Source organism: Galleria mellonella, unplaced genomic scaffold (genome assembly GCF_026898425.1).
Source record: "Galleria mellonella isolate WM207_F2 unplaced genomic scaffold, CSIRO_AGI_GalMel_v1 utg36, whole genome shotgun sequence".
Taxonomy (NCBI): domain Eukaryota; kingdom Metazoa; phylum Arthropoda; class Insecta; order Lepidoptera; family Pyralidae; genus Galleria; species Galleria mellonella.
Window position 1 is genome coordinate 5,798,425 of NW_026442086.1, and position 27,677 is coordinate 5,826,101.

At 37.2% G+C, this 27,677-nt stretch overlaps 1 protein-coding gene across 2 annotated transcripts in view; it reads left to right on the top strand.

The window, feature by feature from the left end:
• LOC113516522 (von Willebrand factor A domain-containing protein 8) overlaps positions 1-22,219 on the top strand; it is a 42,139-nt gene extending 19,920 nt beyond the window's left edge. For both annotated transcript variants that reach the window (XM_052897260.1, XM_052897261.1), the window contains exons 6-21: positions 1,124-1,282; positions 4,481-4,823; positions 5,166-5,412; positions 6,070-6,210; positions 6,920-7,055; positions 8,014-8,917; positions 10,073-10,278; positions 10,491-10,678; positions 12,398-12,557; positions 13,628-13,783; positions 14,917-15,025; positions 15,715-15,835; positions 16,957-17,137; positions 17,867-18,012; positions 19,715-19,816; positions 21,115-22,219. In XM_052897260.1, the coding sequence (XP_052753220.1) occupies positions 1,124-1,282; positions 4,481-4,823; positions 5,166-5,412; positions 6,070-6,210; positions 6,920-7,055; positions 8,014-8,917; positions 10,073-10,278; positions 10,491-10,678; positions 12,398-12,557; positions 13,628-13,783; positions 14,917-15,025; positions 15,715-15,835; positions 16,957-17,137; positions 17,867-18,012; positions 19,715-19,816; positions 21,115-21,226 (3,411 nt within the window). In that variant the 3' untranslated portion in view covers positions 21,227-22,219. The remainder of the gene's footprint in view (positions 1-1,123; positions 1,283-4,480; positions 4,824-5,165; positions 5,413-6,069; positions 6,211-6,919; positions 7,056-8,013; positions 8,918-10,072; positions 10,279-10,490; positions 10,679-12,397; positions 12,558-13,627; positions 13,784-14,916; positions 15,026-15,714; positions 15,836-16,956; positions 17,138-17,866; positions 18,013-19,714; positions 19,817-21,114) is intronic.
• The last annotated feature ends 5,458 nt before the right edge of the window (positions 22,220-27,677 follow it).

Here is a 27,677-nt window from a genome sequence, read left to right on the forward strand (position 1 = left end):
AAAATTTTTTGAGTAATAATATTATCAAGATAATGTAAAAGGAAATTGATCAGTGTACGTTAACAATGCTTATAAAAAATACACACAAACGGTACGTAGAGCTTCGTAGACACAATCTACGAAAATGCCGTAACAATACGGTACGAGTACATTCGTAGCATTTTCGTAGATGTCTACGGTTATGCTACGTAGAAATACACTTAGATAATTAAGTAGTTGGTGTGATTTTGTGCTGTTACCAGAGGCGACTATGAGATTATCATGATTCCCAAAGAGGGTTGACGTCAGGCAGGCGGTCGGTCGTAAAACTATAAGCTAAATCCTTTTGTAATATGGATAAAACCATATTACGCCGACCCCAAATAATAATTGGGATAAGGGTAGGAAGATGATGATGATGAGGCGATTATGAGGTTAAAGCACAATACATTAGAGCAAGAGATAAGTAATAGAATTCTATACCTATAATTCTATATCTATGTGTACGAGTGCGTAATGAGAATTTTGTGAACTTTCTATGTTTGTTGTTTCCGACAATTGTTTTGATTTCACCTGGAAGTCTTCTTCAGGGCGAGTACGGTTACAGAATTTCGTCTCGTAATTCTCGAAACCCATAGACAAAATAATTTCATAAAATTTCCATTACACACATATAGATATAGGACTTTGTTTGATTTTGGTAAATCCGATACTTTCGTAGATGTCTACAATAATCATCATCATCATCATCATATCAGCCGTTGACTGTCCACGGCTGAACATAGGCCTTCTTTTGGGAGGTTTTGCCAGTACCAGTAGTTGTCACGCTTAGCGAGCGGGTTGGCAACCGCAGTTAGGCTTTAGTGTAGTTTTAAGAGGGACGGCGCTGCCCATCCCTCGACTGTTAAGTTCCTTTAGTTGCCTCTTACGACATCCGAGAAGTAAGGGGTGGCCTATTCTATGCCGGGACCACACGGCGACACATACTCTTTATTGTTTCCTCTGTAAGGAGACAGTAGTAAATTTATTTTACTTCTAGATACAAACAATTATAAGAAATGATCATATTGAGAAAAATACACGGGAAAAAATAATACAAAACTACTGCACGTTGGATGTCTAAATAGTTTCTTTGCATTTACAGGAACACCTGAATTTGCTGAAAGAGGAAGCTCCCCAAGTGAATGTCAGCAAGCTCGAACAGCTGCTATCGGCTGCTTACGCGCTTATCAGCCCTGAACTGCAAATGGTCAGCTTACCTGATTTCCCTGTTGACAATTTACATGCCGCCGCGCGTATCCTGGTGAGAATTTATAAATTATCATAGAGTACTTAGTACTAAGTATGGTAAGACTACAAGGCATTTTAAATGAAAGCCAGCTTTCATAGTAATGCAATATTTTTAATAAGGTTCACAATTTGTTTTTTTTTTATGTTTATTACATCATAACTCCGAAATTTATAAAACGATTTGAAAAGTTCTTTTTTTATGTACTTTCAGATTACTTCCGTGGTTTAGTTTTTAAATCAAAATATGGCGAGTTGGTTATGTCTTGATGGGAATTGGTGCTGGTTTTGTTTTTTTTTTTTAACAAAATCTATTATTATTGCTGTATTATTTATTATCTATAAGACTTTATTTAAAAATATACCCACTAGAAGTCCAATGACTCTATTCAAGATATTCAAACATTTTCTCCAAAGAAAATGGTTTGGAATACGTTTTTTTTTATTGTTAGTGAGGCAAACGAGCAGACAGTCCACCTGATAGAAAGCGACTACCGTCGACAATGAATACCTGCAACAAGAACAGAGGGAGACTTTGTACAAAAGTCGCTAGCTTGGGTACCTCTGTCCCATTCGTGTTTCAACCGTGAAGCAGCTGTGTTTGCATGGCTTTGTTTTGGTTTGAAGGGTGGGATATGGCGTGAATTTACTGTATACAGAGGAATAACACCTGAGTCTTCAGGAATGGCAACGCATAGGGGGTATCATGGGCGAAACAGTATACTCCGTTATGTCCATGGTACTGCTCATGTCTATAGGCGACGGTTACCACTTTCCACCAGGTGGGCCGTCAGCTTGTTTACCATTCTAAGTTGTATAAAAAAAAACACGAAAAGAGTTGCTTGTGCGTTGCCGGTCTTTAAAATGATTGTAGGCACGTTTACGTGTATAAAAATATTTTTTCAAACTTTCATCCTAAATTGAATTATGATTTGATAGTTCACATAAGCATAGATAATATAATTCTAGTAACTATGTAGTGATAAAGGCTAATCTTTATAATGAAAAAATTCTTTATTTAGCTCTACAATATAAATCAACTCCTTGTCAACTTGCCTGAAACTGACTTTGGTTAAAATGTCCTGGCGTTGGTTTTTCTTTATTTGTTAGGTACCCAGGTACCTCCGTACGGTGTTTCATGGTTCAATGACATGGACAAATTGCAGTTTAAAAACGTACACAGTGGTGATATTTATGGCGTTATTTTTACGCCTTGCATCATAAATTTATAACAAAATTTTTGCTTATTATATATTACCAGAGGGAGATTGTACAAAAGTCGATTGCTTGGCCCATTCGTGTTTCAACCGTGAAGCAGCTGTGTTTGTATGGCTGTGTTTCGGTTTGAAAGGTGGGATATGGCGTGAATTTACTGGGTACAGAGGAATAACACCTGAGTCCTCAGGAAGGGCAATGCATAGGGGAAATTATGGGCGAAACAGTATACAATGTTATGTCCATGGTACTGCTCATGTCTATAGGCGATGGTTACCACTTTCCATCAGGTGGGCCGTCAGCTTGTTTGCATTCTAAGTTGTACGAATGGGACAGAGGTATCCAAGCAATCGACTTTTGTACAAAGTCTCTCTATATATACATCCATTCATATTGATAGGATTTGCATTTTGCTCAATATATCAATATATTTTACCATATCCACTCGGTATAAGCGTAGAATAAGTAATCGATCGTTTCTAAGTCAATAAAAAGGTATACAAGAGATACTTATAATCCCCCTGCTATATTTGACCTTAAATAGTTTTAGTATGTAGATCGCGATGCCATATATACACACACGCAAAAGTGACATCAGCCAAAACTTATTCAGTGCCAAGGTCCGACATTCGAAATCGATAAAATACCGTATCTGACAAAATTTCGTTTACTAATTTAACTGAAAGTTTCTAGACTAATTCGTGAATGTCGTGTACATGGTTTTGTCTAGACTATAACAGGTATAATTTGATTATGATTATATGGATTAGTTCGTTGGTAACCTTAATTAAAATGAAAGCTCTAATTTGGAAAATGGTATTTTATTTGACTATTTTTTTCCCCTATAACTGCGTGAGAGGGATTATACTAATTGATGGGGTAAAGTGGTCTATGTAATAATAATAATAATAACCAACGAAATCATTTCCAATCGTTATGTCGGTGAACGGTCTTGTCAACTAGTCTGGAACAACATCTCCGACGGTTGGGATTCCGAGGCGGCTCACTCTCGGGAAAAATGCAAAAAGCGGTGCTCCTAGATACTGCCTGCATTGTACGCCGATTTCTCTCCCTGGGGCCCTGAACGAAGCACTGTCGGCCGGGGGTTAGTTGCCAATTCCTCTCCTTAAGAGGGGAGATGAGAATTTTTGTAAAATGTAAAATCGGGTACACAATTTATTATACAGTGCTCGCAGGCCTGTGTCGTAGTAGTCGGTGAGTGGCTAATTAAGTTAGTCCATATTTATTGCCATTTACAGTCCGGTTCTTGTACAATTTTATCATTTAGGTACTCGAAAGTTAAAATACTATTGAATTGAAATAAAAAAATAAAATACATAACTAAACTAAACAAAAAAAAATTCTGCCCCATTCCAAATAGTACGTGTATGTCAAATTTGATGGTGATTGGTAAAGCCATTAAACGATGACGAGTCAACAAATAAACTAATTTTTACATTTATATATTTAACACTTTATTGTACCAATATTATATGGAGATTGTTGAAGGGTATTCAGTGAGTACAGTATAGTGCCGTGTGGTCCTGGCATAGAATGGGCTACCTCTTCTTTTCCCATGGGTATCGTAAGAGGCGACTAAGGGAATTTATTAGGTCGAGGGATGGGCAGCAACGTTCTTCATAAAATATCATTAAAGCCTAATTCCGTTTGCCAATAAACCTAGTAATAAATACTGGCAAAACTCCCTTTATGACGAAGGTACAACAGTAGGTACTTAAGGGTTAATATAATAAAATACTATAGTATAAGAGGCGGTCTTATTGCTAAGCAATTATTTCAAGACTACCTTTGTGTAGAAGGAATACATTACAGCATTAGTAAATTTGATTTACAGTATTAATAAGAATTCTTCATGAGTGACAGTGACGTCATATACTTATGACTTTTATATTGTTGTGTCGCCATCTTGCGGCCCTCTTCTAACTCTATGGCAACTAGTGCCGAAATTGATAGTATTATCTATGTTTTTTTTTTTCAGGAACGTAATCCTGCTATACCAATTCATACGCTGTTATATTTATTATACCCTTACAATACATTCTTAACGAAGGACCACATAAGAAATGTGAAAGCTGTACTCAGTAATCTTAAAGTAGATACTGAGTCTCAGTGGAACATATCGATGAAAGGGATAGACTTCAAGGAAAATCAAGCCTTAGTGACTATGGAGATTAATGGACAGAAATCACAATTTGACGTGACATGCGGTGGGAGGAGTAAGAAAGGGATAGATGATAAAAGAATAGTGAAAACTGCATATCAGAGTCAGTTGTTGAATGAGTTATTGCTGAGTCACAGTGTTGGAGATTTTTGTGTTGTCGGTAAGTATTGTTTATGGTTTTTGTAGGAGTGGTAACACATGATTACCAGAGGGAGTCTTTGTACAAAAGTTGTTTGCATGGATATTTCTGGCTCACCCACAGTCGTATTTCTACCGTAACAGCTGCTTCATGGTTGCTTGCATGGCTGTGTTTTAGTTTAAGAATGAAAAATGGCAAAATAATTAAAATGATGTCTGTATTGCTAGTGCAATCTCATTATTTCTTTTTTTTTCTTATATTTGCTAACTTTGAAAGAGAAAAAGTTAGATATTTCCAATTCCAAATTTTATCAATTTAATATTCTATTGTTCTATTTTTAAAAATTAATATTATTTTCCCCAGGTCCAAAAGGCTGCGGCAAGAGTCTTCTAGTCAATCAATTAGCGTCCTTATTGGGTTATACAATAGAGCCTATAGTCCTTTATCAGGACATGACAGCCAGGGATCTGATGCAACAGCGAACTACATTAGATAATGGAGACACGGTGTGGAAGAACTCTGCGTTGGTGGATGCAGCATTGAAAGGTCATCTAGCTGTGTTGGATGGATTGCATCGGATCCATCCCAGTACACTTGCTGTGTTGCACAGGTATGGGCAACTTGACATGCCATACGGTCCCTCTACTGACTCTATCAAGTCTAAGTAATATCCGTTTTCTGTAACCATAAACATCATGAATACCATGGCCATCATAGAATGAACTTTGTTGCCATTTCTGAAAACTGAAAACTGTTATGCTTTCATACTTTCTAATCTTTATATAAGGACTAACTGTATCTCATGGCTTTACACGCGTGGTTTAATACTTAAAGTACCATACGACTACTATATACTAATCTAGTTAATCTAGGATTACATGCACAGTTATTTTATATTATTTTTTTATCATTAGGAGGCAAACGAGTTTATAGTTCATCTCAATGGAAATTAACTAGCGTTGCCCATGTATACTTGCAACACTAGAGGCATCAGAGCATTGTCAACCTTTAATATTTACTACTTATCTTCACACTGGTTTTTTTCTTAAACAAAATACAACTTACTCGTCCCTTGCTGTACTTTGTACTTGTTACTTGTTAGTAACGTAGCTTTCTATAGCCGAATAATTTTTTAAACATCTTTTAAGTAATAAACTCATACTTAATACTCAATTTTTGAGTAATATTACAAATAAATTTCAAATATTTCTCCTTTTCAATATTAATTTATTTAGAGATATTACATTGTTATTATTTGTGTTGGCAGATTAGTGCACGACCGCGAGTTGCAATTGCACGACGGGACGCGACTGCTGCGACACGACAGATACGACGAGTTGCTCGCGGCTGGCCACACGCGGGAGCAACTGGACGACAGCGGAGTTAAGAGGATACATCCTGCTTTTAGGTGAGGAAAACATCATTTGAACTACTATTTACTACTTCCAGTGTTCACTACTACTACTACTCACTACTGCCATCACTCATTATTACCACTGTTCGCTACTACCCCTAGTCACTATTACCGTTGTTTACTACTATTACTACTCACTCTACACACTACTACCACTACTCACTACTATCGCTACTCATTACTAGCGCTACTCACTACTATCACTACACTATTGCTACACACTACTACCACTACTCTCTTTATTGCTACTGACTACTATCACTACTCACTACTACCACTACTCTCTTTATTGCTACTCACTACTACCGCTTCTTACTATAACCGCTACCCACCACTATCACTACTCACCTAGTGGTAAGTAGTAGTAGTGAGTATTGCGACTATTACTGTCACTCTGATTGGGTCAATAGCGCAGATGTCTGCATAGTGCTTTGATGAATGAATTTTTCTTATAATTTATTGTCTCTAATTTGGGTATTCTGTGTTAAGTTACCAGGTGTTTGTTGTCTGATTTCTTAATGTAGAGTCCTTTAGTTTGAACCAGGAAAGTAGTGATAGTGGTGTCCACTGATAATAAATATTGATCATTTTGTAGTAAAATTAAAAAGGTGTTTTTATATGAAACAAATTGTTTTAAACTAATTACAAACCTGAATTATTTTAATCTTACGTTAACAACATACTAACGCATCTGTTATTCCAGGATAGTGGCGTTGGCTGAACCTCCGATCCTTGGTCGCGGGCAGCAGTGGCTCTCACCAGAGATACTAAGTTTGTTTATATTCCACGAAATGAGAAACCTCAGCAAGGCCGAGGAGATTTCTGTCATCACCGCCTTGGTAAGTAGAACTTGTTTTATTATATTTATCATGCTGTTTCTGTTAGTACAATCTGGGTAATCTATACTTACATTCTTTATTCTTTCTTTATTCTTTATTGTACAAGACATACTGTTAATTACAATTCATTATAAACATAATGTACAAAGGCGAGCTTATTTCTAATAAGAGATTTCTTCCAGCAAAACCTTTCCATGTTAATTGTGTTATTTTAAAAATAATAATACATTGTATCAAATGAAAACAAAACAAATAAGTAATAGTTTTTTTTAAAGATAAATATGCTGTCTCATACTCAGCAAAACTCGTACCATATGTAATAAAACAGCAATAACATCCCTCAACTATAAGGGACCTTATGGTTGAGGGATGGGCAGCAGTGTCCCTCTTAAAATGTCTCACAAGACCTAACTGTGGTTGCCAACCCGCCTGCCAAGCGTGGCAACTACTAGTAAAACACCCTAAATTGTAAACACTGTAAAAAAACGACCCCCAGTTCCCAGCGGCTCCGCTATTCCTGGCGGGGATCAGGGTGGTTCAGGACCGTTCTTAATGGTAGTCTATGGGGAAGGCTTACGGCCAATAATGGACGAATAGTAGCTGAAATTACTATCATGAAAAATATATTTATTAACAAAGTTTGTTTTTATACCCACAATTTTTAGCATTGATTCCTACACTTGGCCGAGCCTGTCTCGTAGGAAACAGGTAGTAGTAGGTATTATCATATGTTATATCAGGAGTTAACTGCTTTGCCAATAGTTGCCACACTTGGCAGGCATTCATCATATACATGCTTACAGAAATTAACTTAGGCTTTCTAGTAGTAGAAATAACTCGTATTCATAAATACGGATGTTAAAAGGAGTAAGGGAGTGTGTTAAATAGTTACGCCACTAAATACCTCATTTTGTATGTATATTGAATTTAAACAAAACTTTCATAATTTCGTTTTCAGTACGGTGAAATATCAGAACCTCTGCACTCAATAATTAATCTAGCAGACGAACTCAGACATTCAGAAGATAGTACGTTGAAAAATCTATCGACATCTCTCTCCACACGACAGTTGCTAAGAATCGCAAGCAGAATGGCAAAATATCCGACCGAGTCCGCTTACGAAACAGTACAGAGAACGTTCTTAGCTAAATTCCTTCCTAATTTGGCTAGACGGGCGCTAGATGGCGCTAGTCAGAATGTGGGCATCGAAGCACCCAGTCGCTTTGGCACATTCGGCAGCAACCCAAGCGAGAAAAAAGTCAGTTGCTCAGTTCAAAACGGTGTTTTAACCATTGGCAACACAAGCACTGAAGTGTACAAAACGCAGGCGTTGACGAAAGTACCTGATATATTGTTCTATGACGTTCCACAGCATATAAGATTGTTGGAGTGGCTACTACAGGATCTGTTGCTAGGCAACCATTTACTCCTAGTTGGTAACCAAGGAGTGGGCAAGAATAAAATAGCAGATAGACTGTTGCAGCTTCTAAATCGACCCAGGGAGTATATACAACTGCATAGAGATACCACAGTCCAGTCTTTAACAGTGCAGCCAACTGTGAAAGATGGCGTAGTGATATACGAAGACTCTCCACTAGTGAAGGCGGTTAAATATGGACACGTCTTAGTAGTGGATGAAGCGGATAAGGCCCCTACACATGTGACGTGTATATTAAAGACTTTAGTGGAAAACGGTGAGATGATTCTTAGCGATGGAAGAAGAATTGTACCGAAGCATATGATTGATACGTCTGGTGGGGATGCGGAAACCTTCATTCCTGTACATGATGACTTCAAGATGATCGTGCTCGCCAATAGGCCAGGGTTCCCGTTCTTGGGCAATGACTTCTTCGCTTCTCTAGGTATGTTCTTAACTATTCTATTCTATTAGCTGATCCTGCGACTTTCCTCCCGTAAATCTTTACATAAAATGTCGTTTTTGTTTAGTTAGGCTATTGCATACCCGTGTATTAATTTCATTCAAATCCATTCAGCTATTTAAGAGTGATTGAGTAACAAACATACAAATCTCTAAATAGCCAAATATTTAAAAATATCACATTTTTTTATAAAATTAATTTTTACAAATATATTGAAATACATGCTATAAACATAAAATAGAAAAAAAAAACCATTTGGGGTTTATTCGTTAATGTCCAATTTATTGAATCGATAATTCTGCGAGGTTTAAAGAAAATCGAACGACTACTATAAGTTTTTTACAAGAAAAGGTAGCCTATAACTGTTTCCAATGTCACATCTAACTTTGTTTTATTTTTTTAATTCTTTATTACTTATTAATAACTTTATACCATCCATTAAATCCATCATAATCGGTTAAGCGATTTAGGTGTAAGCATAACAAACAAACTTATTTTTGCATTTATAAGATACGTTAGGATGTTGTTAAAAACACTCAGTTTTAAAATCGAGCAATTAATTTAATATTTGTATCAACATACTTTTCCAGGTTCGTTTCCTATATACATTATTAAATTTAGCATAAACATGTTTATAATAATAATAATAATTTATTTACAAAATATTGGTGACAGCCAGTAGCAGATCTTAAGTTATAGTTGTTCAGCAATATTTACCATTTCGGTGTGTAAATGTTTTTTTTTTTTATAATATCCAAAATAAGTCATAATAACATCAACAAAACCAATGACTTCAAATTACAATCACGAATAATAAGTCAATGTTATGCCTTTACCACTGTAAACAAATTACTAAATACTACTAAAATTAACTACTAATAAAATTAACTGTAATCAAGTATCACAAATTACACCTATTCAAAAAGTCTTTCACAGAATAGAAACAACCATCAATCAACAAACAATCTTCTCCTAAACTGTGCGTTGGTCAAATTTTTAACATTATAAGACAATTTATTATATATTTTAATAGCCATGCAATAACTATTTCTTTGAAACATTTTAAGTCTCTGTGTTTATAACATTATACATAACATTTACGGATAATTATTTATATAAATGTACATTTCAATCCAGGGGACCTGTTCTCATGTCACGCGGTCGATAACCCATCTATCGAGTCCGAGATGGAACTGCTCCGGTCGTACGGGCCTGATGTGCCGACTGATGTCATGCAGAAGCTGGTTAAAGCCTTCGCTGTGCTCCGCGATAAGGCGGACCAAGGGCAGCTAACATACCCCTACTCTACTCGCGAGCTGGTCAACATCGTTAAGCATTTGCAGGTAATTATTACTGTTTATATTTAATGGCCGCGTGGTCCCAGCTTAGATTGGGCTCCTTCCTTTCCGTTATAGGCTGCTTGGAACCTAGTGTTACCCATTCAGTGCACAAACTGCGAATTCGGTACTAACGATAGCGGAATTAAACAAAATAATTCTAATCAAATAACCAACGATTTACTATAAAAGATTGAAGGGATTTATATTATTTCTAGAAATATCCTGACGAAGACTTAGCTACTGCGATTGGTAACGTTTTCGACTTCGATAGATATAGTAAAGATATGGCGGATACGCTGCTTGAAGTTCTACACGCTAGTGGGCTACCGACAGAGGGCGTTTTAGAGGGCAGGTCCAAAGAAGCGTTGAAGAAACTGCAAATGACAATAGAGAGTAAAAGCGGGTAAGTATTTTTTTATTATGGGACACTACACAACGCCATCTAGTTCCAAATTAAGTAGACATTGTAGTATGGATTCTAGGCAACTGATAGAAAAACCTATTTTTTTGTAAATATAAATCTTATGTGTAATTTTAATTGTGTTTTGTTATTATTTTTTTATTCTACTATCCTCCTGCGAAATATATGAAGCGATTATACACTCATAAATTGGTTTGTACAGTTACCCCTCAGTTTGTGCGGTCTGTAGTCTCGTGTCAAGGTCAAGGGCATTAGATAACCTTCACTGTGATATATGTGAAGTGTCGCTTTCTTCCATGCACAACCAAACTGGACAAAATCTGAAAAAAATCTGAATTACAGTTTACAAAGATATATGTGAATAGTATAGGAAAATAAAACGATGTTCCTAATTACTACATCATACCAGCCTTTAACTGTCCACTGCTGAATATAAGCCTCCCCCTTGGGAGGGGTTTTGCCAGTAATTGCCACGCTTGGCAATTAGTACACAAATGTTTTTCGAAATTTCGACGTCGGACGAAACACAAATTTCATGTTAAAATTACATGATATATACCGTTTAAAATTTATAAAAATGTTAAAATACCGCTCCTTTGGACTATTATGGTAGGATTTACGACGAACGAAATGTTAAGCTCAATTTATTAGGGCTATTTCGGTATGAACAAAAACACGAAATGAAATCCGAAAATTTAGAATTTCATTTTATGGTAGACCCCCAGTTTTTAAGAAATTATGAAAAAAACCTTCTAAAACAAACTTAGTTATACGTTTCAGTTTTTAACCACAGTTATGACCTGATATATGTATAACTATTAGGTGTCTATATATTATATAAATAAACGTATTTGTAAGTACATAAAGAAATTTTATTTAATGTACGGAACTTTCAGCGTATGATTTCAGTTCGTACCTTATCTTCTTTTTTATGTGAATAAAAATAACAAACAAGCGAATAACCCACCGGACGTTATAGAATATACTATGGCATTCATGGTACGTGTCCTATTTCTGGTGATTAAAGCGTTGTACTGTCATATCACACACTTTGAACCGAAACAAAGCCATGTAAGTACTGTTTCATGGCTTCTGCTATTAAGTGGAATATAAATACTCAAGTTGACAAGTTTTGTTAAATGTTTCGTAAGTAATATATAAAATTATATAATAATAATAATATATAACATATTTTAATGTAAGAATAATCGGTTTGACTTATTCGTATTTATGTCGAGAAAGTTCAACTAGTAAGGGTTTTTTTGATGGGTGAAAATGGTATGGTAACCCCGCCTGCGCTAACGGGATACGCTGGCGGAGTACCAGTTAAGAGTGATAGATGAGAATGAAAACAGGCCAGTTAGCCCATCATGATGAATTCATCAGGAATTAACCATGATAGTTTCTAGGGAGAACCGCGAGGAGGTCGATCTGGTTGGGTATACTGCTAGCTGTGGGATTCTCAGTCTCCATTACTAACAATCCCCCCCCCCCCCTACTAGTAAGGGTTACTAAGGGTCGCGTATGGTCCCGAAATTAGTCGCGCTTTCTTGATAAAAAAAATATACTTACGTAAGTGAATATGGTTGTACTTACATTGTAATATAAGTTTTGCTAAAATCTGTCCTTCGTTTTGTCGATATGGGATTCTTGTTCCATTCCGTTATTCGTTGTAAGTATATGGGCAATTATTGATTATAGGAAGGACGTGTCATCTCCCAAACATGGCAAGGAGGATCCGAAAAACGAACCGCACGTGGGCGGCAACACGTGGGCGGGCGGCACTGGCGGCCGCGATACCGCCGGCCTAGGCGGCAAGGGCGGGCCCTACCGCCTCGACAAGGGACATGACGTGCACCAGGTACGGTCTGATATTTGATCACCAGGTTACAAACAGCCTGGTGATCGTGGAAAATAGTTTTTTTGGTTCATTTTATACTAGTAACCCCGCCTGAGTCATTCTGGAAAGGTTCAATTGGGAATGAAAGGAGGGGAAAAAAGGGCGGAAAGAAGTGGCGGGGAAAAGGGGCGGGGGCAAATTTTGATAGCAGCCATATCAGTAGAATATCTATATTAATTTCGATCTGATGCTTCATTTTAATATCATATATTGGATAACTGATATTTACCATAATATATTTGATAGAGGGCCCATATATAGATATTGTAGCTATATAATATATAATAATATATATAATAAAGCCTTTATTCTCTGACCACAATTTTACTTTAACTTACATACTACTTATTACTAAGCTAGCTTACTAACAACCATTATGTTGGTCAGGTCTGTCGACATAGGCCTCCCCCAATTGCTTCCACTTTCCTCTATCCCTGGCTGACTTTCTCCATTCTTTAGGTAAATCGTCCTCCCATCTTTTGATTTGCCCTCCTCGTTGTCTTTTCCCATTTCTAGGATACCACTCTATTATATCCTTCGTCCATTTTTCTTTGTTGGTTCTCATTATATGTCCAGTCCAATTCCATTTAAGTTTTCTTATTTTTTGTAACACGTCACTGATCTTAGTTCTTTTTCTTATTTTTGAAGTTGTCCGTCGATCTCTTAATCTGATGTTGTACATATTGTAGCTAAAATATATTAAATCAATTGTTAAATCAATGCACCGCCATTTACTCTCTCTGTTTAGCGTAACCGTTGATTCGTAGAGAATGCCATTAGACATTAAGTCCGCTCTGTAGACATATTTTATTGTGTGCAAAAGTATAAATAAATAAATACGTAGATGTTCCTGTATATTCATCATCATCATATCAGCCATTAACTGTCCATTGCTGATAATAGGCCTCCCTCATAGGCTGCCATAAGGAATGGTCCCGAGCCACCTGCATTTATATTAACCTTACATAACTCTTAATTAAAAAAAGGCTTCATTTTAAATATAGTAATTTTTTTTTCTTTTCCACTCTTAGCTATCACAAGCGGAAAAGGACGACGTGCCAGAACACGTGAAGAAGGCAGCCCGCGAAATGAACAGGAAGGCATTCGAGGAGCGACTGAAAGAGATCAAAATGAGCGAGTACGATGCCAACTTGTACGGGCAGTTCCTCAAAGCGGTACAACCTCAGGTTGGTATATACCACACCAAGAGACTACAGTATTGGATTTTACAAAAAGGAACAGAGATTTGTTCAGGGTCGGCAACCTGCGAGCAATAGCCCCGGAATTGCAGGTGTTCATAGGCTTTGAGAACTGATTCCTATTAGGTGGCCTGTATGCTTGTTGGTCTACTCAGTGGTATCCTTTATACAGAAAATAATACGCTGTGTGAGCCTCGGCATAGAATAGGTTACCCCTTACTGTGAGTGTCGTAAAGGGCGAGTAAGGGAATTTAATGGCCGAGGGATCGGCAGCAGCGTCCCTCATAAAACATAACCAAATCGAGGGGAAAAGGATAATAATCCTATTAAGAGTTCTGGGGGCCTACCATGGAATGAAATTTCGGAATATATTTCATGGTAGGCCCTCTGGATAGAGGCTTTCCCCATAAGGAAAGTTGCCATGCCACGCTTGGCAGTCGGGTTGGCACCGCAGTTAGGATTTGGTGATGTTTTTATAGGTGAAAATGATATGGTAGCTTTGCCTTTGCTATCGATATACGCTGGCGAGGTCCAGTGAGGGATAATAGATGGACATAAAACAAGGTCAGTTGGTCCATCGTGATGAATGCAAGAATTAACCACGATAGCTTCCAGAGGGAACCACGTGGAAGTCGACCTGATAATAGTGTATATTGCTAGTAACAGAGGGCCTACCACAAAATATTTTCCGAAATTTCGGGGACGAACAAAACAGAAATTTGATGTTCCAATTACATAATACATACCGTTTAAAATTATTAAAAATATTAAAATATCGTTCCTCTGGTCTATTAGGATAGGATTTATGATGAACGTAATGTTAAACTCCATTTACTGGGGCGATATTGGTACGAACAAAAACATGAAATTGAGCCCGAAAATTCGGAATTTCATTCCATGGTAGACCACCAGCAGTGAACAACTAACGGCTGATATAATAATAATAAAAAATAGAGTTAAAAAGAAATCAAAGAACGAGGTTTAATACGCCTATCTTCTATTAAGTTGAATTGATATTGGAAATTTTATTGGGCACAGGTCTCCTTCCAGTAGCTATTATATGTAGCTATACATATATGATTAATTTTTCATAACAATGAAATAAATTTTGATATCTCTAGATTGGTGCTCTGCGTGGAGTTTTAGCTGAATTACAGGCCAAGAAGAAAGAACGAGAATGGAGTCGACACCAGACCAGCGGGGAACTTGACGACGGCAAAATTATAGAAGGTAAGAACGATGAAATAATTTTATCTTTCTGTTAGTTCAATATCTTCATGCCAGTTCGTGTGGTCCCAGCGTGGAATACGCTACCTTTTCCTTTCCTCTGTGTGTCGTAAGATGCGACTAAGGGAATTTAATAGGCGAGGAATGGACGGCAGTGTCACTCTTAAAACACCACCCAAGCCTAAATTCGGTTGTCAACCCGCCTACCAAGCCTGACAACTACTGGTAAAACCCTCCTTATGTGTTCATTCGTGTTTTCTTTTTTTTTATATACAACTTAAAATGGCAAACAAGCTGACGGTCCACCTGATGGAAAGTTGTAACCGTCGCTTATAGACATGAGCAGTACCATGGACACAACAGAGAATACTGTTTCGCCCATAATACCCCCCATGCGTTGCCATTCCTGAGGACTCAGGTGATATTCCTGTAAATTCACGCCATATCCCACCCTTCAAACCGAAACACAGCCATGCAAATACAACTGCTTCACGGTAGAAACACGAATGGGATAGAGGTACCCAAGCAATCGACTTTTGTACAAAGTGTCCCTCGTGTGTTCAGCAGTGGAGGGCTAGTGGCTAATGTGATGTGATATATATTATTTATATATACAATTATTTCCTTTATTGATTTTCAACTCTATTTTTCTTTACAGTTCGTTCTAAACTTGAATGTGTTTGGTGGTGCAGGTCTGGCTGGTGAGCGCGCCATCTATCGGCGGCGAGCGGAACAAGAACCACCGCCGGGTGCTCCGCCTGCGCGGCCCAAGCGGCTGCGGCTGGTGCTCGATGTCTCGGGCAGCATGTACAGGTATTTAGTTATTCTTTTTGAATGTAGGGATACCTCATGGTATTAATTTAAAAGACCTTGTAGATAGACTATTTACATAAAGATGATTTGAGTTAGTGCCATATTCAGCGTGTCTCCAGTTGCCAATCTTCGGTTACATGAATTACCTATGCGTCCAATCAAATACCAACCGTCGCGTGTGACGCATCACATATGAATGTAGTAGAAAACATGCAGTGCATCGTTACCGATACCGCCTATAGGAGATCACTGCGCTAGCGACTGAACAGATACAGGGCGTGAGCGATCCACAGCGTTGCATTGACGTAATGACCGATCTTTCGCGCAGTGTGACCAGTAGTTTTTTTTTTTAATGAGTGATAATGGTATGGTAACCCCGTCTGCGCTATTGGTATACACTGGCGGGGCACCAGTGAGGGATGACAGATGAAGATGAAAGTAGGTCAGTTAGCCCATCCTGACGAATTAAACTAGAATTAGTCACGATGGTTTCCAGGGGGAACCACGTGGTGGTCGACCTGATAGGGTATATTGCTAGTAATAGGGCTATTTGACCCCATTACTAACAATGCCTTTCCCCCCTGTGACTAGTAGTAGGCAAACTGTTTCCAATTGATGTATTGGAGTTCCGTGGCGGATGATCGGCGACCGAAAATTGGCGAAATGTGGCGCTAGTTACAACATAGACTTAAAATATTTGAATTTGGAACATGGAATCGTGTATCATGATTTTATTTCACATCAAGCAATTATTCCTCTGCAAAGATGATCAGCTTAAATCGTCAATATATGAATGAATCAGTATAGTTTATTTGCATTATACAATATAGGAAATAAGCAAGGCAATTTACAATCACAACGATACAATTGTATAAGTATAGTAAGGCGGTCTTATTGCTAAGAGTATTCTTTTCAAGACAATGTAATGGACTAATTGTTGTAAAAGTAGGTATGATAGTGCTGTTCATATGAGATCATGCACAAGAATAACTCTATAGATTGAGAAATTAATATCAAAATCGGTTTAGTATTGGCAATTTAATTCTGAAATATGACTAGAAAAATTTGCAGACGAATTTAGAATCTCTTCCACTTGCTTAAAAATATAATTTATCAATCAGGTTTAATTCGTACGACGGCCGCCTGGAGCGTTCCATGGAAGCGGTGGTGCTGATGATGGAGGCCCTCCGAGGGTACGAGGCGCGTATCCGGTATGACATGTATGCGCACTCTGGCGAGGATCACGCCCTCGAGCTGGTGAGGGTCGACCAGCCGCCGGAGAACGAGAAGCAGAGGTTACAGGTGAGTGTTACGGAGTTACATGGAACGTGAAATGAAAACTACATTATAGCTTTTATACCAAAGTGTACAAGAAACGTAACGTAACGTACATGGAAGATATATAAAAAACTATTATAGGGGGGCTTTATGAATGCAATAGAACCCAAAACAATGATTTTTAGAGTTTTGTTTGTTTGTCTGTACGTTTATGCACGCTAATCTCAGAAATTGTTTAACCGATTTGAGTGCGGTTTTCTTAAATGCGTTGCGCTTTGATTCACTTAACATTTAGTGTTAATTTCAATAGGTTCATAAATAAAAAAGTTATATCAATCTAAAGAATCCGATATAAAATGCCAAAAAATAACCGTTCAGTTGAATTGACTGAAACTTTAGAAACCAGAGAGAGACTTTGTACAAAAGTCGATTGTTTGGGTACCTCTGTCTCATTCGTGTTTCTATCGTGAAGCAGTTGTGTTTGCATGGCTCTGTTTCGGTTTGTAGGGTGGGATATGGCGTGAATTTACTGGGTACAGAGGAATAACACCTGAGTCCTCAGGAATAGCAACGCATGGGGGGTATCATGGGCGAAACAGTATACTCTGTTATGTCCATGGGACTGCTTATGTCTATAGGCGACGGTTACCACTTTCCATCAGGTGAACCGTAAGCGTGTTTGCCATTCTAAGTTGTATAAAAAAAAAAGTCTTACAAACAGATTTATTGGACATTATGTGTCTTTTGTTACAGATCATCCGTACAATGCACGCGCACTCGCAGTTCTGTTGGACGGGCGACAACACGCTGCCCGCGACCAAGCACGCCATCTCGTCGCTCGCCAACGAAGACGCTGACGAGGCTATTGTGATTGTATTGTCTGATGCTAACCTTAGAAGGTATAGTTATCCTGCTATTACTATAAATATGATATTTAGGATGTTTTATATCTGTTAATCAATTAAATAACTATATAATACTAATAACAATTACGATATGAATAGTTACACACCAATACTTAAATAATGAATAATAATAATAAGAAAATACGTACTTATCGTGATATACTATTTCGAAAGTGAAAAAAGTGTTGTCCTCCTCTCTCCTACTTGCTGTGCCCAACAGGGTCCATAATTGAAACCTTATGTAATAATTATGTATTATGTATTAATTAATTATTATGGAATGCAAGAAATAAATAAATAAAAAAATAAATAAATAAGCTTAAATGGGTTTAAATGAGAGTATTTTGGCTGTGTGGTCCAGGCAAGGAATAGGCCACCCCTTCCTTTCCCGAGGATGTTGTAAGAGGCGACTAAAGCTACGTTTACATTCAGCCGTTTTCCCTGCCACTCGCGCTGCCGGAAATATTGCCGCGTCAGCGTCGACGGGAGTCGACGCGAGTGAGTGTCGTTTACACTCCAGCCCTCATACTTATTTACCGGGCGACTCGCAAAGATGGCGGACGTCAAGGTTGCTGCGGCAACAGCTGAATGTCTGCTTAGTGTAATGAATTATTTAAACGTTGTGAAAAGACGATGGTGGATCAAAAAATTCATCGAATCGAACGACGTAATTACTACTATACCGGGCGAGAACTGAGCGAGAGGGCTGAATGTAAGCACACGCTGCCACTCGCGCTGCCAGTGACTCGCGCACGCAAAACCGACAATCGTTGGCAGCGCCAATGGCATGGGAAGTATCGTGTTTACACTCTCGCGCTGCTCACTTCCGTGCTTACTTCCGTGCTCACTTCCGTGCTCACTTTCCTGCCCACTCGGGCTGAGTGTAAATTGGGCTTAAGGGAGCTTATGGTGGAGGCAGGTTAAGTCCCATCCCAACCATCTGGACGAGTGGCGGTCCTCTACCGTGCGCTTTTCAAGGCACTTTCTTTTACGCACAACCACTCTTTGGAATTACTTCCAGCAGCAGTATCTCTGGACCGATACGACATTATAACTTCCTAGAAAGAGCATATTCCTTTTTTTTTTTTTTTTTTTTTTACAACACAGGGGGCAAACGAGCATGCGGCTCACCTGATGGTAAGTGACTACCGCCGCCCATGATCACCCACAACACCAGCGGCATTGCAGGTGTGCTGCCGGCCTTTTAAAAAGGAATATACTCTTTTCTTGAAGGTTATGTTGTCGTATCGGTTCGGAAATAATAATTTAATAGGCCTTTTTAATAGGCCGGCAGCACATCTGAAATTCCTCTGGTGTTGTGGCTAATCACGGTAGGCGCCGGTAGTCACTTACCATTAGCTGAGCTGAATCTGCCTGTATTGTAGTTGAGGGGTAAAAATAAAAGGCGTATTGCGTTTTAATGTATATGAACTATGAGATTTAAAATGAAGAAAGTAAGAAACTTTATTTTGCACAAATATATGATAGCACCCACACAGGGGTTAAAAAATACTAAAAATAAAAATAGTAATAATAATAATAACTAAAAAAATAACTAAATACGTAGCAAAATAAATAAATAAATGCATATTACAGCAGCTTCTGCAAGAATAAGCGTGTGTGCGTGCACGAGGTCGACAATTCACGATTCTAATAATGTTTATATATAAACAAAAGCCATGTTTGTTTGTTTTAGATACGGCATACAGCCCGAGGAGTTGGGTACCATTCTGACATCAGATAACAGAGTTCACGCGCACGTTATATTCATCGGCAGTTTGGGAGATGAGGCTTCCACGTAAGTATTAAACAAATTTTATCTTTATACTCTAAAGAATAACGTACAAAATTGTTTGCTTATACTGTTAAGGTTATTAAGAATTATATATTTTAATAAAAGAAATTTTAAGTTAGGGAACAAAATTTCGGTAGCTTGATTTGTAAATCCACATTGGGGATGAGTAATATATAGCAATATCTATATATTGATATTATAACTATATATTGTTCCGATAACGGATATTTTAAATATCGGCTGTCCAATGTATATAATGTAGAAATGAAGAACCTGAGGGCCTACCATGAAATATTTTCCGAAACTTCGGGCACGAATGAAACAGAAATTTATATTTTAAAATTACATAATACATGGCGTTTAAAAATATTAAAAATGTTAAAATATCTTTATTATATGATTTATAATGAACGAAATGTTAAGCTCCATTTACTGGGTCGATTTTTTGTTTTCGATGTGTCGAAAATACAAAATTGAGCCCGAAAATTCGGAATTTCGTTTCATGGTATACCACCTGATCAAAATGAATTAGATATCCGACTGGTGGAGGCGATATTGAAATGGGCGATGAACTTTTTTCCGCCGTCAATACTTTAATGTTCCCAATATATAGATATGGGAGCGGTACCGATATGGTTCATATCTAATCCACGTCGTTATACACTGTGTAGTGCCTTAGCATTAAGTAATACTATAGTACTGTCGTACTCGCGTTTTTGTCCCCATGCTGTACTTAAATGGGTACTAATGGAATGGTAAAGTCGCCTGAGCTATCGGTACACGCTGGTGAAGTACTAGTGAGCGATGATAGATGAGGATGAATGCATGTCAGTTAGCCTATCGTGACGAATTCAACGATAAATTAGTCACGATGGTTTAGTCCAGGGGGAACCGCGTGAAGGTCGACCTGATAAGGTATATTGATAGCAATGGGGCCTTAGGGATTGTTAGTAATGGGAGGGCCATTACTAACAATCCCTTCCCCTCCTCCCAAGCTGTATTAACAGGGCTATTTCTATTTGAAAGGTGGAATATGGCAATGAAATTACTGGGTAATTGTAAATAAATATAGGCGATTGTGGCCTTTTTCCACTAGTCCCTTTTGCAATATACGAATCTCTGTGTCGCATACATTGGAAAGAACGAAACCTTAATATCTCACGTTTTGTTCTCATATGTGTTGTATCGTAAACGTATCTACCGGTAGATTTGTCTGCTGTTTGCCTAGAATAGATAATGGTCAGATAATAGTATTAAAATGTCATAATTTGTATAAAAATCTGAATTTGTATTATCACCAGATTATTGCGCCATCTGCCGGCGGGACGCGGTCACGTGTGTATGGACGTTGCTTCACTACCACACATCTTGCAGCAGATTTTCGCCTCGTCACTGTTACAGGACTCCGCATAGTTGCAGTAACGATCTAGGAACCAATATTTGAATGTTGGCAACAGTGCCCGATCTAGTTTGCCGTACCGGGCAATATTTTATATGTGCCGCGCTTTTTAATAATGACTTTCGTGGTGTGGCAGTTAAACTGTCACTTTTTAAAAGGTCGCGGGTTTGACCACCAAACAGTACATATAGTTGTATGTTTATATTATTCTGGGTGTTATTTTTTTTATAATACGTATTAAAAAAAAATGAAATATATTCAAGTTCCTATAGTAGTGCTCTGTTTATTTTGCGCTATGGAACTTGTCCAGATATATTTATTATTATCATAACATGTTGATTCGCAGTGAACTAATTTTGCTGCGTTCTAAATATTTACATGTTTATCCCCCCCCCCCCCTCATTTCTAGATCGGGCCCTGGTGGCTAATAGTAGTTTATTTATAAAACACATTGACAACTTATACAGTGTTACTAGCTGTTAACTGATTCCCGCGTCTTTGCTCGCGTGGATTCATTTAGTCCCCGGTCCCATGGGAATTTTTGGGAAATCAATTTTTGTGTTAATAATTATTTAGCGAAATCGATCATATTTGAATTATTTGTTTCTAAAGTGCTTACCTTATAAGTTTCAATGGAAGTAGTTCTAAATTTACATTTATGTGTAATGTACCAAAATGGAACATTTTTGAAGTTTCCTCTGTTTGGGGTATGTCTGTCTGTCTGTTATTTAGGTAATGATTAAATCATAAAAATATTTTTTATATTACGTACGTATACGTAAATTATTATAGTTTTTTTTATGTTTATATTGTATAAAAACTTATGTATTGGAATTATTAAGTCAGCAACCAGTCTTTTATGAAGATTTAAATTAATAATAAAAATAAAAGAAATATTAAATTATATAATGTATATAAATATATATTTGCAGTTTGTCTTTGTCATTGTTGTACGACCTGTCATGTGATTACATTTTTATGGGTCAATCAGTGCCTGAAATAAATTATTATATATATATATATATATATATATATATATATATATATATATATTATATTTTCATTAGTTTTAATATTTGGAAATATGTAATAATAATAATTATGTATTTATTTTCAGCGTCTGTTGATATTATACGATGTTTTATATTAAAATATAAAAATATGTAGGCAAATAAATGGTGGCATTTATGGCTGAGACATGACGAATGGTTATTTTGATTTAATATAAAACAATAAATAAAAAAATAAATACAATACATAATAATTTTATAACAATGTGATAAAAATGACGGGATCTCTACAAAATTGTTACAGTGAAATATAGATACTAAGTTATGTATGTATTGGACACTCGACATAGTCGTGTAAATATGTTATATATATATATATATATATATATATATATATATATATATATATATATATATATATATATATAATGTATATTAGTAAATATTTTACGCTACCTCATTTGTGAAATAGATGTAATAGGTGTGCAATATGGCCAAATAGACAATGATTATTTTGATAATATATTGTAGTATAATATTTAATTGAATTTTATAATATTTTTTATAAAGAAATATATCTATGGTTCAGTCCGATAAAATAAATGTTTATTATTTATATACCCACTACGAATCGAACTAGTTTAATCCGATATGTTTTTTCATAAAGCAGAAGGTTTTTTAATTTTGTACTGAATATTTGTTTGTCTTCGAATCTAAATGACACTGAGAACTTTGTGTGTAACTTTTCGACCAAAATTCTGGTGTTAAAAAATGCCTATAATAAACCGAATTGATCCGAGTGCAGACGAACCGATTTTGATAATTCTTTTTACGAATGAATACTGTATGTGCATGAGAGTATTTATGATAATTTAATAAGTGACCTACAAATTAATTGGGAAACAAAATAGTCATTATTTGCTATATAATCAGTCGCTAATTGTCCACTGCTAAACATAGGCCTCCACTTAATAAGAGGGTTTTGCTAGTAGTTGCCACACTCGGCAGGCGGATTGGCAACTGCAGTTAGGCTTTGGTGATGTTTTAAGAGGGACGTTGCCCATTCCTCGATCATCATAAATACCTTTAAATACCTTTACCCTCTTACGACATCCACGGGAAAATAAGGGATGGCTCATTCTATGCTGGGACCACATGGCAAATAATATTTATGATTATTTTGTGTGGTTAAGCCGACTTCGATCGTGGTAAAACCAGTTACTTAGAATTTCAAACAATACAAAATACTAAATCAAATGAACCAAACTTTGATAACCAATCTGGAAGTATATCCTTTCAAATAAAAAAAAAATCCAAACCGGTTTATAAATAACGGAGTTATGAGGTAGCAAACAAAAGACAAATGGAGTATTGCTGTCACTTATGGGCCGGAGCACCTAAATACCAGCTTGAATTCATCGACTCGTTGCAACGACGAGCGATGTACTGCACGGTTTCAGAGATGTTTCCTCCCACGAACACTCAGGTTGTGGAATGAGCTCCCTGCCGAGGTTTTCCCAAGAGACTACAGCATGGGGTTCTTCAAAAGGGGGGTTTTTTGTTAAAGAGGTTTTTTCAGGGTCGGCAACGCACGCGTAATACCTCTGGTATTGCTGGTGTTCATAGGCTACGGTAACCACTTACCATCAGGTGGGCCGTATGCTTGTTTGTCACCTCAGTGGTATAAAAAAAAGACAACCGACTTGATAATCTCCTTTTTCAAAGTCAGTTGACTTTTGACAGTCTTTGGCACTCGGTAACACTGACTACCTTGTAAGTGGCATGGCATGTCAATAGGTTTGGATTTAATATATGGTTTTTTTTATTAAACTTGACAAACAAGCTGTTGGGATATCCGATGAAAAGTAATAACCGTCACCAACAGACATGAGCAGCACCAAAACCAACCTGCCTGCCAAGTCTGGCAACTACTGGCAAATTTGGAGACCAAAGGGAGACTTTGTACAAAAGTAGATTTCTTGGGTACCTCTGTCCCATTCGTGTTTCAACCCTGAAGCAGTTGTGTTTGCATGGCTGTGTTTCGATTTGAAGGGTGGGATATGGCGTGAATTTACTGGGTACAGAGGAATAACACCTGAGTCCTCAGGAATGGCAACGCATGGGGGGTATCATGGGCGAAACAGTATAGTCTGTTATGTCCTTGGTACTGCTCATGATTATAAGTGACGGTTACCACTTTCCATCAGGTGGGCCGTCAGATTGTTTGCCATTCTAAGTTGTATATAAAAAAAAGAAAAAAATCCCTCAATAGACGGAGTCCTATATTCAGCATTGAACAATTAACGGCTGATATAGTTTTGTAACCTTCATCATTGGGGGGAAAGGGATTGTTAGTAATGGAGGCTGAGAATTCCATTGCTAGCAATATACCCAACCAGGCCGACCTCCTCGCGGTTCCCCCTGTATACTATCATGGGTAATTCCTGATGAATTCATCATGATGGGCTAACTGGCCTGTTTTCATTCTCATCTATCACCCTTCACTGGTGCTCCGCCAGCGTATCCCCTTAGCGCAGGCGGGGTTACCATACCATTTTCACCCACCAAAAAAAAACATCATAGATTAATTCCATCAATAAATGAAACGAGTCACTTCGAGCGAAGGGTTAATTCCAATACTGTCTCAAAGCGAACCTAGAAATCGCTATGGACAATTTAAAACAAATCAGGACAATGTTCTATGGAGCGTTAAATTACTCGTGGTATCAACCTGCCCTATTCCATGACATAGATTAGACATAACACGGATTAGACTGGAACCAGCCAGGCGGAAAGTACAGGCGAGTAAAATTAATGAAATCTCTGTAACCTACTGCTGGTATATGTATTAAGCTGTGTAGGTATAAACTGATAGGGCTTCTACCTACTTAAAAAATAAACGGGTTCATAATTTGCTTGTATTTTTGCTTATATTTCTTACGTCATAACTCCGTCAGTTGTTAACTGATTTGGAAAAATCATTATCTGATTGGCTGTGTATGTTTTTTTTTTCCTTAAACTTTGTTTCCTGTTGTTAATTTTTATACGATAACTTTTTTGCTATTTTAGTTTTGCTATTGAAGGTCTAGCTGAATTTTTTTTTATTTTTTTTTATTATCTATTATTGGCTATGTATGTTACTGTAAAAGCCTGTACATTGGTAAGTCTTAAGTTTTACCAGTAAATCTTAGGATTTATTCTATTTGAGTTAGTAAATGTGAGGATTTTATAAAAACATGATATTTTTTTTTATCTTTCACCAAACCAAAACTAATCATGTGGGTGATCATAGGCGGCGGTAGTCACAAACCTAACCTACCGGGGGGAAAGGGATTGTTAGTAATGGAGACTGAGAATCTCATTGCTAGCAATATACCCTACCAGGTCGATCTCCTCGCGGTTCTCCTTGGAAACTATCATGGTTAATTCCTGATGAATTCATCATGATGGGCTAACTGACCTCTTTTCATTCTCATCTATCACCCTTCACTGGTGCTCCGTCAGCGTATCCAGTTAGCGCAGGCGGGGTTACCATACCATTTTCACCCATCAAAAAAAAGACCTAAGCGACCTTTCCGGGGAAAAAGGGATTGTTAATAATGGGCTCAAATAGCCCCATTACTAGTAATATAAGCTATTAGGACGACCTCCATGTGGTTCCCCCTGGAAACCATCGTGGCTAATTCTAGTTGAATTCGTCAGGATGGGATAACTGACCTGCTTTCATCCTCACCAATCATCTATCACTGGTGGCGCAGACAGGGTTACCATACCATTATCACCCATTAAAAGAACCTACCTTTCTGACCTTATTTTTCATTACAGTGCTAGAAATAGTTTTAGACATGTTCAGTGTGTGATATTCGTACTCATAGTCTGCGAGTTAATACAAGAAGGTAAATTACATACATACAAACATTCATAAAATAAACATATATATTACAATAGTATTTATATGTTAATATCTATATAAAAATACATGTACATATACATATCATAAACTACTGCCCACTTGCTTATTTGCAAACATCTTGTAACACCAGTTTTCATGAAAAATAAGCATAAGGTAGGCGGCGAATGAAATTTGATTATTTAAGCGGAGAAATTGCTATATTCGAAAACAAAAGAATTCAGTTACCGACAGATTGGAGTGTTCAGAACATTAATCGTCTAGACGCGGTGTATACAACACAATTTTCAGAGAATTTTGGAACTTTATTAGAAATCATAAAAATGCAAGGTAACAAATAATGCTTGCGTATTAAAATAATAATGATTTTGATCTTGTACTAAAACATCAATATTTGAATTTATTTTTGATAAGTGCAACCCTGTATTTTGAAATCTTTAAGGTGGGAAAATTTACCTTCCGATGGTTCGACTTGTTGGGATATTTTTTTAGGATGATAATAGAATAGCAACCCCGTTTGCGCTAACGGTACGCTGCTTGGCACCAGTGAGGGATGATAGGTGAGGAGGAATGAAAAGGCAGGTCAGTGAGCCTATCGTGATGAATACTCCTGGAGTTCAGCACGATGGTTTCCAAGGGCGATCACGTGGCATCCACCTGGCAGGGTATATTTCTAGCAATGGGACTGGTGGTCCGCATTATTAACAATCCCTTCCCTCCAATTCTTTGAAAATTCGAACCTGCATATTCTTTTTAACATCAAAGCCGATTTTGTTTCCAGTTTTTTTCAATTCGATGAAATGTCAATTTTTTAGGGTTGACTTCAATAGCCAGCAATAATAGTCAGGAGATTGATTTATTGATTGACTGATCCGATTTTGATAATACTTTTTGCAATGGACAGTCTATTTCTGTATAATTTTCTCGCGATGAAAGTTGCAGTTTTGTTGTGAGTAAAATCCTTTTAGAAAATCAAAAACACTTCATTTGTTTAATGTGCGACGATTCTTTTTGAGGTCTATATACACATAGACTGTCAAAGAGTAGATAAAAAACATTTCCGCCCCGATTATCTGGTTCGTTAACAACATTTCCTTTCTTGTCCTGTAAGGATCTATGCACTTAAACATCCAAGTAAGGGATTCGAATGCATGATTCCGGACAGAGGCGTAGCTAGGTAATACAGGCCCTGGTGAAAAAAACTGAGGCCCTAACTATTGTAAACTATTTAGGTTTTTTAAATACGCAATCAGGACTTAACGCGATGAAAAATCCTTTACAGGTAAATGGTACCTACATACCTGCTTATTTATTGCCGCTAATGATATATATAAAAATATTTTAACTATGCAAAGTTACGTTATCATAAATTTTTTTTGGTGCATGCAGTAGATAGCAAAGACTATTTTTGAATATGTTTTTCGGTTTTGGAATCAGCGGGTCTACCATGAAATGAAATTCCGAACTCTCGGACTCAATTTCGTGTTTTTGTTTATACCAAAATCGGACCAATAAATGGAGTAAATATTTCGTTCGTCATAAATC